This window comes from Myotis myotis, unplaced genomic scaffold, assembly GCF_014108235.1.
Source record: "Myotis myotis isolate mMyoMyo1 unplaced genomic scaffold, mMyoMyo1.p scaffold_m19_p_14, whole genome shotgun sequence".
NCBI classification, from domain to species: Eukaryota; Metazoa; Chordata; class Mammalia; order Chiroptera; family Vespertilionidae; genus Myotis; species Myotis myotis.
This window is the reverse complement of record NW_023416318.1, coordinates 19,905,936-19,922,456: the sequence shown is the minus strand read 5'-3', so window position 1 is coordinate 19,922,456 and position 16,521 is coordinate 19,905,936. Positions and strand designations below refer to the sequence as shown.

The window sequence follows — 16,521 nt, the reverse complement described above, 5'->3', positions numbered from 1 at the left end:
TACTGATTTTCTTGCCTCTCATAAGATAGGTTGTCTGCTTGTTCTCATCTGTAGTCTCCTAGAGAGCTGGGACCAAGTGTCATTTATTTTTCAATATCCAAATCTTAACAGTGTCTTATACATACCAAGTGCTCAAAACATTTGCAGCATTGAATTAGTGTACTTATTTCATTTTCAGAGGTTGAAGATGGTGATTTGTTATCTGGTAGGTCACAAAATGAAAGATGTCAAGAGAAGGGACACAGCATTTATTTATTTATTTATATTTTAAAATTTATTTATATGCAAGAGAGAGAAAGAAGAAGGGAGGGATGGAGGGAGGAAGGGAAAGAGAGAGAGAGAGAGAGAGAGAGAGAGAGAGAGAGAGAGAGAGAGAGAGAGAGAGAGAAACATCGATTTTTATTTCACTTATTTATGCATTCATTGGTTGATTCTATAGCCTGACCAAGGATAGAACCTGCAACCTTGGTGTATGGGACAATGCCCTAACCAACTGAGCTATCCAGACAGGGCCAATGCTATGATACTTTAAAAACAGAAATCTGATCATGTCGCTGCCTTGGCAAAAATCACCTCTATGGGGAAGCTCGTAAAGTCCTGCATGACCTGGCCGTTGCCTAGCTCTCCAGCTGCATTCTGACTTCTTCCACGCTCTTTCAACCCACCCACAGGCTTACGCACTTGCTGTTCCCTCTGCCTGCAACTCTTTCCCCAGGCTCTTTGCATGACTGGCTCCTTCATAGGTTCTAGGTCTCTGAGAGGCATTCCATGACCACTCTGCCTAAAGTAATCTCAATGTGAAATTACCTTATCTATTTATTTACTTGTTGAAAGTCTGTGTCCCTGAACCCAAATATAGGTGCCACTTTGTCCATCTTTTCTTTCTTTTTTTACACTTTGTCCATCTTGATCACTCTTGTATCCCCAATATCTGACTCACAATAGGCACTCAATCAATATTTATTAAATGGCCCTAGCCATTTTGGCTCAGTGGATAGAGCATCGGCCTGTGGACTGAAGGATGGTGGATTTGATTCCAGTCAAGGGCATGAACCTCATTTGCAGGTTCAATCCCAGGCCCTGGTTGGAGTGCATGCAGGAGGCAACCAATCAATGTATCTCTTTCACATCAATGTTTCTCTCTCTGTGTCTCTCCCCATCCCTTCCACTCTCTCTAAAAATCCATGGAAAAATATCCTTGGGTGAGGATTAACAAAATATATATATTAAATATATATATATATTAAATGACTGACTAAATACATAGAAAAAGGAGTACTGTTATTCAGTTAAGGAGGTATAAGATACTATAGGCAGAATAGTGGTCATGGATTATAGAATACAGTATTTTTTAACAGCCTTGATAATTTAAAAAAGACTCACATGTTAATAACATTTCCCCCAAAGCTTAGAATGTTATTTTCCATATTCATGTATTTTCTTTTTAAAATAGTTCTATGGGGTAGAGGTGGGGGGGCAAACAATGATATTTACTTTGGAAACACAAACATAAAAATAACTTTTATTTTACATGCTGAGAGTAGAAATATGACCCCTATGCTATGCAAGATTTGCAATATAGCTGAAAATGGACAAGACACTGGCATTCCAATCTATTATAACTGGACCAGAACTTCAATCACCAGCTGAAAAAATAAACATGGGGTCAGCAGGCATTTGCCCTGCGCCCTGAGTGCATTCCAAAGTGAAAACCTTGTGCAAATGACCTAACGATCTAATGCTTCCTGATTCATAATTCATGCAAAGCCACCTAAGATAGGATAGAATGAGCCATGGCAGGGTGTGCTTGCCTTGTAGGAGAATGGCTCAGGGGATAGGGATGTCATGTCTGGGCCAAAGAAACTGAAATTTCTAGCCTTTTCTTTTCCAGTGATCAAACAACTACAGCCACTAACAGAGAGCTAATTTTGTTGGACAGGGGATAAAACAGCCCCAACCCCAGGGTTTGCAGCAGTTGCCTGGTGCTAGCAAGGAGCAGAACAGGGAGGTGTGGAGGGCCAGCTGAGACATCTGCTGGGTTGTTGCTCCCCGTGGGTTGAGACACACTAGTTGGGACCTGCTATGTAAGGATGCCTGATGCAAAGTGAGCCTGGGTAGGACCAGAGGCCTCTGTATTTATCTCTACAATAAATGGGAAAGACTGAAAATGAGTGATGTGCTCTGCTTGATTTGGGGGTTATACAGAGGTACTAGTATAAGCCACATCGCCATAATTTCCCCAACCATTCCTCTCTCAGATAATCTTGCCTTTTTCTCCTTTATCTGATTTTTTTCCCCCCAGAGTAGAAAACAGCAGAAATAATTGTTACTTCAAGTACCCAGTCGTAGCCTATGTTTATCTGCCATAACACAGTTTTTTGGTTCTTTGAATATGTCATGCTATTGCCAATTTAGTGGTATGAAACATTAACCATCTTATTATGCTCACAAACTCTGTGGGTTAGGAATTTGGGTAGGGCACAGTGGGGATGTCTTGTCTCTGCTCCATGGTGACTGGGCCCTCAGCTGAAAAGACTCAAATCCAGGTAGTGGAGGTGGGGGTGGGGGGGGTAGGGGGAGGGCGGTTGAATGGCTGGGGCTATGATAATCTGAAGTTCTCCATCACTCACATCTGGTGTCTGAGCTGTTATAATGCAAGGCTGGCTTCAGTGGGACTACTCACTGGAGCACCTGCTATGGCTTCTCCATGTGGTTTGGGCTTCTCAGCATGGAGGCTGGCTTTCAAGAAGGAGCATCATTTCAAGAGAACTAGGTGGAAGCTGCAAGACCTTTTTTGTCCCTGACTCAGAAGTGAGGCAATGCGACATTCTACTGGTGACAAGAGAGATAGAGGCCATTCTAGATTCAGAGGGAGGGAAATTAGGTTGCATCTCTTGATGGAGTGGTGGCAGAGTTACACTGCAGAAGGTCATTACGTTGGGCCCTTGTGTGCCTGCTGAAGACAATGCCTATATTATTGTTAAAAGTCTTGTTTTATTTTATTTTTTATTTTTAAATATATTTTTATTGATTTTTTACAGAGATGAAGGGAGAGGGATAGAGAGTTAGAAACATCAATGAGAGAGAAACATCGATCAGCTGCCTCTTGCACCCCCCCCAACTGGGGATGTGCCTGAAACCAAGGTACATGGCCTTCACCGAAATCGAACCTGGGACCTTTCAGTCCGCAGGCTGATGCTCCATCCACCGAGCCAAACCGGTTAGGGCTAGAAGTCTTGTTTTAGCAGACAGGGTGTACAAAGCACACCTTTGAGATCCTTACAAGCCTATGTTTAGCTGAAAGATTTTATGAGGCACCACCTTAGATGTTTTGAGGTTTTAAGTAGGGGTCCTACAGGCCCACTCTGGCTTTGATCTTTGCCCTGAAAAGTTTTAAATTTGAGAATTGTTTGCCTTCTGGAAGAGCTGGGAACAAGAAATAGTTTTATTTTCCAAATTTGATAAGTCCTGGCTCTTTTATTATACAGTTCTTTCTAATTTTTTACTTTCTTTTTTTTTTTTAGCTCATTTCTGTCCAAATCTTATTATCACAGCTATAAGAAACCAGTTTCAACACCCTGCCCAGAAATCTTAACTACATCACTGAGTTCATTAGGTACAGCTCCTGTTTTCCATGTTATGGCAGGAAACAGGGCTACTAAACTCTCCATCACTATGTAAAAATACTCCCTCTTAAAAAAAATATTCCCTCTTCCTCCAGCTTCCAAAAATTTTCTCATTTCCCTGTAAGCCCTCACTGACAGTCCCTGGAGCTCTGGCAGGCTTCTGCTAGCGATCTCAAAACCTCTTCCAGCTTCTGCTTGCCACTAGTCCCATATGTATTAGACTTTTCTTTTTCTTTTTTTTTCTTTTCTTTTTTTTTAATTAAATCTTTATTGTTCAGATTATTACATTTGTTCCTCTTTTTCCCCCCCATAACTCCCCTCCTCCCAGTTCCCGCCCCACCCTCCGCCCTCACTCCCCACCCACTGTCCTCTTCCATAGGTGCACGATTTTTGTCCAGTCTCTTTCCGCATCTCCCACACCCCTTTCCCCCCCAAGAATAATCAGTCCATTCCCTTTCTATGTCCCTGATTCTATTATGATCACCAGATTATTTATTCACTTGATTCTTAGATTCACTTGTTGATAGATGCATATTTGTTGTTCATAATTTGTATCTTTACCTTTTTCTTCTTCTTCCTCTTCTTAAAGGATACCTTTCAGCATTTCATATAATACTGGTTTGGTGGTGATGAACTCCTTTAGCTTTTCCTTATCTGTGAAGCTCTTTATCTGACCTTCAGTTCTGAATGATAGCTTTGCTGGGTAAAGTAATCTTGGTTGTAGGTTCTTGGCATTCATCACTTTGAATATTTCTTGCCATTCCCTTCTGGCCTGCAAAGTTTCTGTTGAGAAATCAGCTGACAGTCGTATGGGTATTCCCTTGTAGGTAACTGGGTTTCTTTCTCTTGCTGCTTTTAAGATTCTCTCTTTGTCTTTTGCTCTTGGCATTTTAATGATGATGTGTCTTGGTGTGGTCCTCTTTGGATTCCTTTTGTTTGGGGTTCTCTGCGCTTCCTGGACCTGTAAGTCTATTTCTTTCACCAGGTGGGGGAAGTTTTCTGCCATTATTTCTTCAAATAGGTTTTCAATATCTTGCTCTCTCTCATCTTCTGGCACCCCTATAATTCTGATGTTGGTACGCTTGAAGCTGTCCCAGAGGCTCCTTACACTATCTTCGTATTTTCGGATTCTTTTTTCATTTTGCTTTTCCAGTTGGGTGTTTTTTGCTTCTTCGCGTTTCGAATCTTTGACGTGATTCTTGCACTCCTCTGGTCTGCTGTTGGGTGTCTGTATAATATTCTTTATTTCAGTCAGTGTATGCTTAATTTCTAGTTGGTTCTTTATCACAACATCGAGGGTCTCATTAGATTTCTTGAGGATCTCACTACATTTATCGGTGGTCTCACCAGTCTTTTCAAGGGCCTTACTAAGTTTATCAGCAGCTTCTAGACAGTTCTTGAGAGACCTTAAAAGTGTGGTTTTGAGCTCTATATCTTCCATTTCTGACATTTGCGTCCTGTCTCCGCATTTTTATATCTTTTCTTGGTGCACCCCCTAGTGGTCTTTGTGCGCAGTCTTGTAGTTAAGCCTTGATTGTTGTCGGTAGGTAATACCAGGGGTGATTTGACCTCCAGGCTAACTGGCTATGAGAGTCAGCTGTGTCTGCAGTGGGGGAGCTTCTGTGCTGGATCTCTAGGGCGGTGCTAATCTAGCCTTTGCCTGAGGCTATCCGGCAAATGGCTCTGCACAGGGCTTGGGCGGGGCGGGTCCCTGGGGATCTACAGGGCAGGCCGGAGTGAGCAGTTATGGCGGCTCTCAGTTCCGTCCCTAGGGGCTCTGCTCTCAGAGTCCCAGCAACCGCTGCCAACCTCGGAGAGAAAGCTGCCTTCGAGTTCCGACCGAAGCCAGACAGTCCCACTTCTCCCGTTTGAGTCTGGGTCCCCAGAGACTCGCGCGGATCTGGAGCTCAGAGTCTGAAACTCCCTCCCGATTGAAAACAACAACCGTGCCCTCCGCCGCCAGCCCGCTCCGTGCGCGCACTCCGCACCTGAGTATTTCACTTCAGCACTGCGCCTCCTCTGAGTCTGGGTATGATATTCTCTTTCCTCCTAGTTGTAGAATTTCCACTCAGCCAGCCTTCCTGTGGTTCTGGATGATGTTCGTTCTGTCCTTTAGTTATATCTCTGAAGTGATTGTTCGAGGCAGCAATCTCCGGCGTTAACCTATGCCGCCATCTTGGTTTTTCCCCTAGACTTTTCTTATGGCAGCATCCATTCCCATGTAATAAAATCCATTCTGATTATCATCGCTATATTACAAACTACCTCAAACTTAGTGGTCTAAAATAATAACCATTTTATTTGACTTATTATGTGGATAAGGTAGAACAGGGAAGGCTTGTCTCTGCTCCACAATGTCTGGATCTTCAGTGAGAAAGACTTGAACATCAAGCGTGACTGATTTGACACTAAATCATCTAGCAGCAGTTCTCAACCTGTGGGTCGCAAACAATGAAAATACATCCTGCATATCAGATATTTACATTACGACTCATAACAGTAGCAAAATTACAGTTATGAAATAGCAACAAAAGTAATTTTATGGCCCTAACTGGTTTGGCTCAGTGGATAGAGCGTCGGCCTGCGGACTGAAGGGTCCCAGGTTCGATTCCGGTCAAGGGCATATACCTTGGTTGCAGGTACATCCTCAGTAGGGAGTGTGCAGGAGGCAGCTGAATTGATGTTTCTCTCTCATCAATGTTTCTAACTCTCTATCCTTCTCCCTTTCTCTCTGCAAAAAATCAATAAAATATATTTTTTTAAAATAATAATTTTATGGTTGGGGCTCACCACAACATGAAGAACTGTATTAAAGGGTTGCAGCATTAGGAAGGTTTAGAACTACTGAAGAGTTCTTCATTCACATACCTGATGCATGGACCAGAATGTCTCAAAAGGCTGGGCATACCTGGAATCTGTATGGTTTGGGCTTCTCACAGCGAGGCAGCTGAATTCTGAAGGGGCATCTCCTGAAAGTGAACATTTCAAAAGAACCTGGTGGAAGCTGTATGGCCTTTTTTGACCTAGTCTCAGAAATCATGCACCATCACTTTACTACCATCTATCAGTACTGGATCACTTTAAACTTAATGCATAGCTTGAGGTTTGTAGGACCCAAGAATGTACATTTGGGCTACAAATCTACACTAGAAATGTTGCTAGTCTGTGGTTATAACTTTTGGGGACAGTTCCCCCTCCCCACACTCTTCCACCCCCACTCTATACAGCACCACAGGGGTAGGAGTAGGGATAGGTTTATTTCTGGTCCAAACTTTATGACACAGGGTCTCCTATCCGCCCGCATCTAGGATAGGTCCTGATCTTTGTCCTTCATGCAAACTGAAGTTCAAGTTTGGCAAGTTTGGTCATTTTCCTCAAAAGTAGCTTCACCTAACTGGTTTGGCTCAGTGGAAAGAGCGTCAGCCTGCAGACTGAAAGGTTCCAGGTTCGATTCCGGTCAAGGGTATGTACCTTGGTTGCGGGCACATCCCCAGTAGGGGGTGTACAAGAGGCAGCTGATTGATGTTTCTCTCTCATTGATGTTTCTAACTCTCTATCCCTCTCCCTTCCCCTCTGTAAAAAGTCAATAAAATATATTTTTTTAAAAAAAGTAGCTTCAATGCTCCACTTATTTGTTTTGGTTCATGCCTTCACTTATGTTTTAGCATGATATTTTCCTTACTATATTGCAAACGGCTTTTAAGAAGATGGTTTTGCCTTGGCCAGGTAGCTCAGTTGGATAGAACATTGTCCCAATACACCAATATTTCAGATTTGATCCCTGGTCAGGGCACATTCGGGAGTCAACCAATGAATGCATAAATAAGGAACAGCAAATCTGTTTTTTTCTCTCTCTTCCTCTCTCTCTAAAGTCAATTTTAAAAAAGAAGACATTTTTGATATTTAAGCCAGCAATTTTAGTTGTTTTCAATAAGACAGTGAGTCTGAATACAGTCTGCTATATTACTGAAAATGGAAGCCCAAATCTCAATAAATTGTACCTTCATCCACTTGGTTGTTTATTTCATAAGCTTAGAAGTCCATTTAAAAATGATTTATTGCCATATAATTAGCATACTATACAATTCACGCACTAAATGCACAATTCAATGCCTTTTACTACATTCACAGAGTTGTGTACCCATCAACACAATCAGTTTTAGAACATTTCATTATCCCTAAAAGAAACCCTGCACCCATTAGCCAACACCTGCCAATCTAAATTTATCCATCATTTCCCCAGCCCTAGATAATCATGATCTTTCTGTCTCTATGGAATTGTCTATTATGGACATTTCATATAAATAGAATCATACAACATGTGGTCCTGTGTGATTGCCTTCTTTTATTTAGCACTAGAGGCTCGGTGCATGAAATTCATGCACTTGGGGCGGGGGGTGGGGGGTCCCCCAGCCTGGCCTGTGCCCTCTCACAGTGCGGGAGCCCCATGATCGATTGCCCCAAAGAGGTAGGCCCCACCCACCCATCCAGGACTTCTCAATGGATTGCCCCAAAGAGGTAGGCCAGAGCCAGGGGTCCCACCTCCACGCTGCGTGGAGCCACGGGACTCCCGGCCTCACCGTGCAGAGCCACGGGACCCCCAGGCCTTGCTGCACATTCATTTTTATTCCTGATACCATCATGTCCTTACTAAGTTGGCATATTCCAGCCTGACTGGATGTGCCAAGATTTTTTTCTAACATTGGCATTGTTGCAAATATTCTCCCCACCCTTATAGTAAGTACTGTGGATTGGCTCAGTCAATATCCATTGCAACTTCTTTCTACTGTGTCTTGCTCTATTGCAAAAGTTAGAACACAAAAAACTGCATTTCCCAAACTCCCTTTTAGCTAGACATTTAGTGCAATTTATGTTCTGCCAATCAGATGCTCCCACATGAGACTTGAATTCAGAATTAAATAAAACCAGGAGACAATTATCTATATTTCTCATATGGATGTGGCAAAGGAGGCAGTATGCTCAATGGTCGGCAGCTTGCTCTGGTGACAGAAGCAGTTTCTCCTCCACAGAGCAGTAGTGTGATTTGGGGGCTCGAGGTTGTTTCTAGGAGCTCTATCTAGAACAGCCGTGGGCAAATCCTGCTCCTCTAGCCCTTTCAACAATCTCATGTGCCTACTAATACCTGATAATAAGTGGATTGTGTTGTCCTTGGAAGGAACCTTAAGAACCTTGATGGTTTGTTCTCTTCCCTGCCTCCACGAAAATGATACTCCTAGGTCAGTGGTTGGCAAACCGCGGCTCACGAGCCACATGTGGCTCTTTGGCCCCTTGAGTGTGGCTTTTCCACAAAATACCACGTGCGGGTGCGCACATATAGTGCGATTAAAACTTCGTGGTCCATGAGCAGAAGTCGGTTTTCGGCCTGGGCGAGTCTATTTTGAAGAAGTGGCGTTAGAAGAAGTGGGGGGTGTCAGTCGGTCGGACGGACGACAGGAGATGCGGTGCAGGAGGCCCGTGGGATACACAGCGCGGGGGAGGTGCGCGCGATTCATGCACGAGTTGAGTGAGCCAGTCAGTCAGCAGTCTCATTGTGCAGTGGTTAGTGCTAGTCGAGTCCGCAAATCGCGCACGGGTGAAAAAAGTACCTACTCGAGAAAACAAACATCTGAGGTGGATGGAAGATGGCGGCGATATAGGCAGACACGTCCCAGGTCGTGTCCCGGAGCAAATGGAGTGAGCAGCTGAAACTAATAACACCCACCCCGAATTGGAGAAATTACTCAGCTGGTGAGACGGTTTGCAGCCAGGAAGGGCAGAACTCCCCTGGAAAGCAGATCCAAGCAACAGCAGCCTCCTGAGCACCACACCCTCTATCTGAGGAACAGCAGCTGTACGTGAAGCCTCCCCCTACCAGCCAGAAGAGCCACCACAGCTGTGAACAGCACCCACCAGAGGAGCTGCTGCCAACTGAGGAGCAGCTGCTACCGCAACCACCCGAGGAGCAACCACAGCCCAAGGAGCCACTGCCACCCAGGGAGCAGCCACTGAACGACTCAACGTCTAGATATGTCAGTGAGATCAAACATGTGTAGACAAAGAAACCCCCAAAGGAAAGAGAAGGAGGACTCTCCAGAAAAGCAGCTAAGTAATACAGAGGCATGCAACATGACAGAAAAAGAATTCAGAATAAGGGTCCTAGAGTGCATAAACCGGATGCAGGAAAAAATCAACAACTTGTGCAAGAAGCAAGAAGAAACAGATGAAAAAAATCAATAACATATGGAAGAAGCTAGAAGAAACAGATGAAAAAAATCAACAACTTAAGTAAGACCCAAGAAGAAATGAAGAGTGATATAGCTGCAATGAAAAACTCCATTGAAAGTATCAACAGTAGACTAGGAGAAGCGGAGGACCGAATTAGTGAATTAGAAGACAAGGAAGCAAAACACACCCAAAATGTACTGCAATTGGAGAAAAAAATGAAAAGACAGGAGGAGAGCCTAAGGGAGCTTTGGGACAACATGAAACGAAACAACATACTAATAATAGGGGTGCCAGAACAACAGAAAGATGAACAAGGATTAGAAAACCTATTTGAAGAAATAATATCAGAAAACTTCCCTGAGGTGGGGAAGAAAAAAGTAACACAAGCCCAGAGAGTCCCAAACAAGGTGAACCCGAAAAGACCCACACCAAGACACATCATAATTACCATGGCAAATGTTCAGGACAAAGAGAGAATCTTACAGGCTGCAAGAGAGAGACGGAAAGTTACATACAAGGGATTTCCCATTAGATTATCAAATGATTTCTCAACAGAAACACATCAGGCCAGAAAAGAATGGACAGAAATTTACAAAGTGATGCAAAGCAAAGGACTGAATCCAAGAATACTCTATCCAGCAAGGCTATCATTCAAACTTGAAGGGGAAATAAGAAGCTTCACAGACAAAAAAAAGCTAAGGGAGTTTATCACCACCAAGCCAGCAATGCAAGGAATGCTAAAGGGACTGGTATAAAAAGAAGAAATAAAAAGCTCAGAAAGAAAACAGCCACACAAAAAAAGAAATGGCTGCAAACAAGTACCTTTCAATAATAACTTTAAACGTAAACCGACTAAATGCTCCAACCAAAAGACATCGAATGGCTGAATGGATAAAAAAAACATGACCCATACATTTGCTGTCTACAAGAGACCCACCTCATTAGAAGGGACTCACACAGACTGAAAGTGAAAGGATGGAAAAATATCTTTCAGGCAAATGGAAAGGAAAAGAAAGCTGGGGTAGCAATACTTATATCGGACAGATTAGACCTCAAAGTGAAGGCCATAACAAGAGATAAGGAAGGCCACTTCATAATACTAAAGGGATCAATACAACAAGAGGATATAACCCTGGTAAACATATATGCACCCAATGCAGGAGCACCCAAATTCATAAAAAAACTCCTGGAAGATATCAAAGGAGAGATCGACAACAATACAATCATAGTAGGGGACTTTAATATACCACTGACAGCACTGGATAAGTCCTCTAGACAAACAATCAGCAAAGAAACAGCAATCCTAAATGACTCACTAGATCAGATGGACTTAATAGACATCTTCAGAACACTTCACCCCAAAGCCACGGAATATACATTCCACTCTGATGCTCATGGGACATATTCAAAAATAGACCACATATTGGGTCACAAGCAAAGTACCCCCAAATTCAAGAAGATTGAAATCATAAAAAGCATCTTCTCAGACCACGATGGCATAATATTAGAAATAAACTACAATAAAAACAACCCAAAATACTCAAACACTTGGAAGCTGAATAGCATGTTATTAAATATTGATTGGGTTACCAATGAGATCAAAGAAGAAATTAAAAACATCCTGGAAACTAATGACAATAAAAACACAACAATCCAAAACCTATGGGACACAATGAAAGCAGTCCTGAGAGGGAAGTTTATAGCTCTACAGGCCTATCTCAAAAAACAAGAAAAAATGGTAGTAAATCAGCTAACTCTACAACTCAAAGAATTAGAAAGAGAGCAACAAGAAAACCCCAGAGTGAGCAGAAGGAAGGAGATAATAAAGATTAGAGCAGAAATAAATGACATAGAGACCAAAAAAACAATACAGAAAATCAATGAAACCAAGAGCTGGTTCTTTGAAAGGATAAACAAGATTGACAAACCTCTAGCCAGACTCACCAAGAAGCAAAGAGAGAGGACCCAAATAAACAAAATCAGAAACGATAGAGGCGAAATAGCAACAGACCCCACAGAAATACAAATGATTGTTAAAAAATACTATGAACAACTCTACTCCAACAAACTAGACAACCTGGAGGAAATGGACAAATTCCTAGAAAAATACAACATTCCAAAACTCAATCAGGAAGAATCTAAAAATCTCAACAGGCCAATAACTGTGAAAGAAATTGAAGCAGTCATCAAAAAGCTTCCATCAAACAAAAGCCCAGGACCAGACGGCTTCACAGGGGAGTTTTACCAAACATTCAAGGAAGAACTAAAACCTATCCTCCTCAGACTACTACAAAAAATTCAAGAGGAAGGAACACTTCCAAGCTCATTCTATGAAGCCAGCATCACCCTAATACCAAAACCAGGTAAAGACAACACAATGAAAGAGAATTATAGGCCAATATCACTCATGAACATAAATGCCAAAATCCTCAACAAAATCTTAGCAAATCGGATCCAGCCGTACATCAGAAAGATCATACACCATGACCAAGTAGGATTTATCCCAGGGATGCAAGGATGGTACAATATCCGCAAATCAATAAACGTGATACATCACATAAACAAATTGAAAGAAAAAAACCACATGGTCATATCAATTGATGCAGAAAAAGCATTTGACAAAATTCAACACCCATTTTTGATAAAAACTCTCAGTAAGGCGGGAGTAGAAGGATCATACCTCAACATAATAAAAGCCATATATGACAGGCGTACAGCCAACATCATACTCAATGGACAAAAACTAACACCATTTCCCCTAAGAACAGGAACAAGACAGGGATGCTCCCTCTCACCACTCCTGTTCAACATAGTACTGGAAGTGTTAGCCATTGCAATTAGGCAAGAAGAAGAAATAAAAGGCATCCAAATTGGAAAAGAGGAAGTAAAACTGTCCTTATTTGCAGATGACATGGTATTTTACATATAAAACCCTAGAGACTCCATCAAAAAGCTACTAGACTTAATACATGAATTTGGCAATGCAGCAGGATACAAAATTAACCCCAAGAAATCAGAGGCATTTCTATACACCAATAGTGAACTTTCAGAAAGAGAGATTATAAAAACAATCCCATTTACCATCGCACCAAAAAAATTAAGCTACTTAGGAATAAACTTAACTAAAGAGGTAAAAGACCTCTACTCAGAAAACTACAGGACATTGAAAAAAGATATAGAGGAAGACATAAACAGATGGAAGAACATACCGTGTTCATGGACTGGTAGAATCAACATCATTAAAATGTCCATACTACCCAAAGCAATCTATAAATTCAACGCACTTCCCATTAAAATACCAACAGCATACTTCACAGATCTAGAACGAACTCTCCAAAAATTCATCTGGAATAAAAAAAGACCCCGAATAGCTGCTGCAATCCTGAAAAAGAACAAAGTAGGTGGGCTCTCAATACCAGATATCAAGTTGTATTACAAAGCCACTGTTCTCAAAACTGCCTGGTACTGGCACAAGAACAGGCATATAGATCAATGGAATAGAATAGAGAGCCCAGAAATCGGCCCGAACCAATATGCTCAATTAATATTTGACAAAGGAGGCAAGAACATACAATGGAGCCAAGATAGTCTCTTCAATAAATGGTGTTGGGAAAATTGGACGGATATATGCAAGAAAATGAAACTAGACCACCAACTTACACCATACACAAAAATAAACTCAAAATGGATAAAGGACTTAAATGTACGACAGGAAACCATAAAAATTCTAGAAGAATCCAAAGGCAACAAAATCTCAGACGTATGCCGAAGCAATTTCTTCACTGATACAGCTCCTAGGGCACTTGAAACTAAAGAGAAAATGAACAAATGGGACTACATCAAAATAAAAAGCTTCTGCACAGCAAAAGAAACCATCAACAAAACAACGAGAAAGCCCACTACATGGGAGAATATATTTGCCAATGCTATCACTGATAAGGGTTTAACCTCCAACATTTATAGGGAACTCATACAACTTAACAAAAGGAAGATAAACAATCCAATCAAAAAATGGGCAAAGGACCTAAATAGACACCTTTCGAAAGAGGACATTCAGAAAGCCAAGAGACATATGAAAACATGCTCAAAGTCACTAATCATCCGAGAGATGCAAATCAAAACAACAATGAGGTACCATCTCACACTTGTCAGACTGGCTATCATCAACAAATCAACAAACGACAAGTGCTGGAGAGGATGTGGAGAAAAAGGAACACTTGTGCACTGCTGGTGGGAATGCAGACTGGTGCAGCCATTATGGAAGACAGCATGGAGTTTCCTCAAAAAACTGAAAATGGAACTCCCATTTGACCCTGTGATCCCACTTCTAGGAATATATCCCAAGAAATCAGAAACACCAATCAGAAAGGATATATGCACCCTTATGTTCATAGCAGCACAATTCACCATAGCTAAGATCTGGAAACAGCCTAAGTGCCCATCAGTAGATGAATGGATTAGAAAGCTGTGGTACATCTACACGATGGAATACTATGCTGCTGTAAAAAGGAAGGAACTCTTACCATTTGCAACGACATGGATGGAACTGGAGAGCATTATGCTAAGTGAAATAAGCCAGTCAATGAAGGAAAAATACCACATGATCTCACTCATTCATGGATAATAGAGACCATTATAAACTTTTGAACAATAATAGATACAGAGGCAGAGCTGCCTCAAACAGATTGTCAAACTGCAGCGGGAAGGCCGGGGAGGGTTGGGGGGCAGGAGGGAGGGGGGTAAGAGATCAACCAAAGGACTTGTATGCATGCATATAAGCATAACCAATGGACATAAGACACTGGGGGATAGGGGAGGCTAGGGGACTGTCAAGGGCGGGGGGGAAAAATGGACACACATGTAATACCCTTTGTAATACTTAAAGCAATAATAAAAAAAAAAGTACCTACTCGAAGCATAAAGTTACCTGTATTTTTCCAACCAGTTGCAAATCCTACAGGTCTTTTGTTATCAATTTAAGAATTGTAATTATTTTGTGTTGGTGGTTTTATTATAAAATGAAACATTTTTTTAGGTGTCCTGTTTGTCATGGCTACAAAAAAGAAGCAAAGAAAAACAGAAGACGAAAACCGTAAATTTAAAGTTGAATGGACTGAGACTTCCGCGTTTATTCAGAACTTAAATGGCCTTCCGACCTGTCTTATTTGTCAGGAAAAATTGGCGCATAACAAGAAATCAAATTTGGAGAGACACTTTACAACTAAACACGTGTTATTTAGTTCTAAATATCCTGTCGGTGAAGCAAGGAAGAAAGCAGTTGAGGAACTTCAGAAGAGTCAAGAAAAATCAAGTTCTGTATTTAATTACTGGATGCAATCTTCCAACAATGTTAATATTGCAAGTTTTGTGGTTAGTCAAGAGATTGCTAAGAGAGGAAAACCATATACAGACGGCGAATACATAAAAAGTTGTTTTATAAATGCATCCAAAGAGCTATTTCGGGATTTTAAGAACAAAGCAGATATTCTAAAAAAAATTAAATTAAAGAGTTACCATTGTCTGCTAAAACAGTGAAAGATAGAACAGTCAAAATGTCTTTGAATATAACCAACCAGCAAGTTGAAGATCTTAAATTGGTTTCAGCTTTATCAATAGCAGTTGACGAGTCTTGTGACATAAATGATACAGCGCAAGTTTCACTTTTTGTACGATTTATGTCATCTACAGGTCCTAAAGAAGAACTTTTAGGATTATTGCCACTCAAAGGTCAAACACGTGGAGAGGATATAGCAAATGCTGTAATTGAGTGCATTGAAAAACATCATATTCCACTCGATAAAATTGTCTCAATTTCAACGGACGGGTCGAAAAGTATGACCGGCGTAAGAAACGGGTTTGTTGCTACTTTGAAAGAAAAAAATAATCACGAGATACTTACTTACCATTGCATCATTCATCAAGAAGTGCTTTGTGTGCAGACATTTCCAGAAGAAATTTGCAGTTATGGAATTGGTGATTAAGATTATCAACTCCATTATAGCTAAAGCTCTTAATCATCGCCAATTTAAAGAATTTTTAGTTGAAATGGAGAGTGAGTACACAGATTTGCTGCATAACAAGGTACGTTGGGTATCAAGAGGAAACGTTTTGAAACGTTTCGCTTCCTTATTAACAGAAATTAAAGCATTTCTCCTTGAGAAGGGTGTTCACTATCCAGAACTAACGAATGATCAGTGGATCCAAAAATTTTATTTCATGGTAGACGTTACGTCTCATCTAAATCAGCTTAATTGTAAACTACAGGGGAAAGGAAGCACAGTTTTTTTGATATTAGAAGAAGTTATTTCATTCAAAAATACCTCTTTTTGCTCAAGATTTTGAAAGAGAAACTTTGATTCACTTTCCAAGCCTGTTGAAACATTGCCAAGAAAATAATTCTGATATTGACATTTGCTATTTCAAAACAACACTTTTAAATATGAGGGAAGCTTTTCTCAACAGGTTTCAGGAATTCAGAAACAGCAAAGTGATGTTAGCCTTGGTTAAAAAAACCTCTCAATGCTACTGTAACAGAATTAAATTTTTCTCCCTTTAATATTGACATGGGCAACTTTGAAATGCAATTGCTAGATTTAAAAAACAAAGAACTGTGGCGCTTGAAATTTGAACGTCTTTGTGCTGATATAGAAACATTGGAGAAAAACAAATG

At 41.1% G+C, this 16,521-nt stretch overlaps 1 protein-coding gene across 1 annotated transcript; it reads left to right on the top strand.

The window, feature by feature from the left end:
* Positions 1-15,403: 15,403 nt before the first annotated feature.
* Positions 15,404-15,832, top strand: LOC118668984 (general transcription factor II-I repeat domain-containing protein 2-like). The gene has a single exon (XM_036334508.1). It carries the CDS (start codon positions 15,404-15,406, stop codon positions 15,830-15,832), a length of 429 nt encoding a protein of 142 aa, XP_036190401.1.
* The last annotated feature ends 689 nt before the right edge of the window (positions 15,833-16,521 follow it).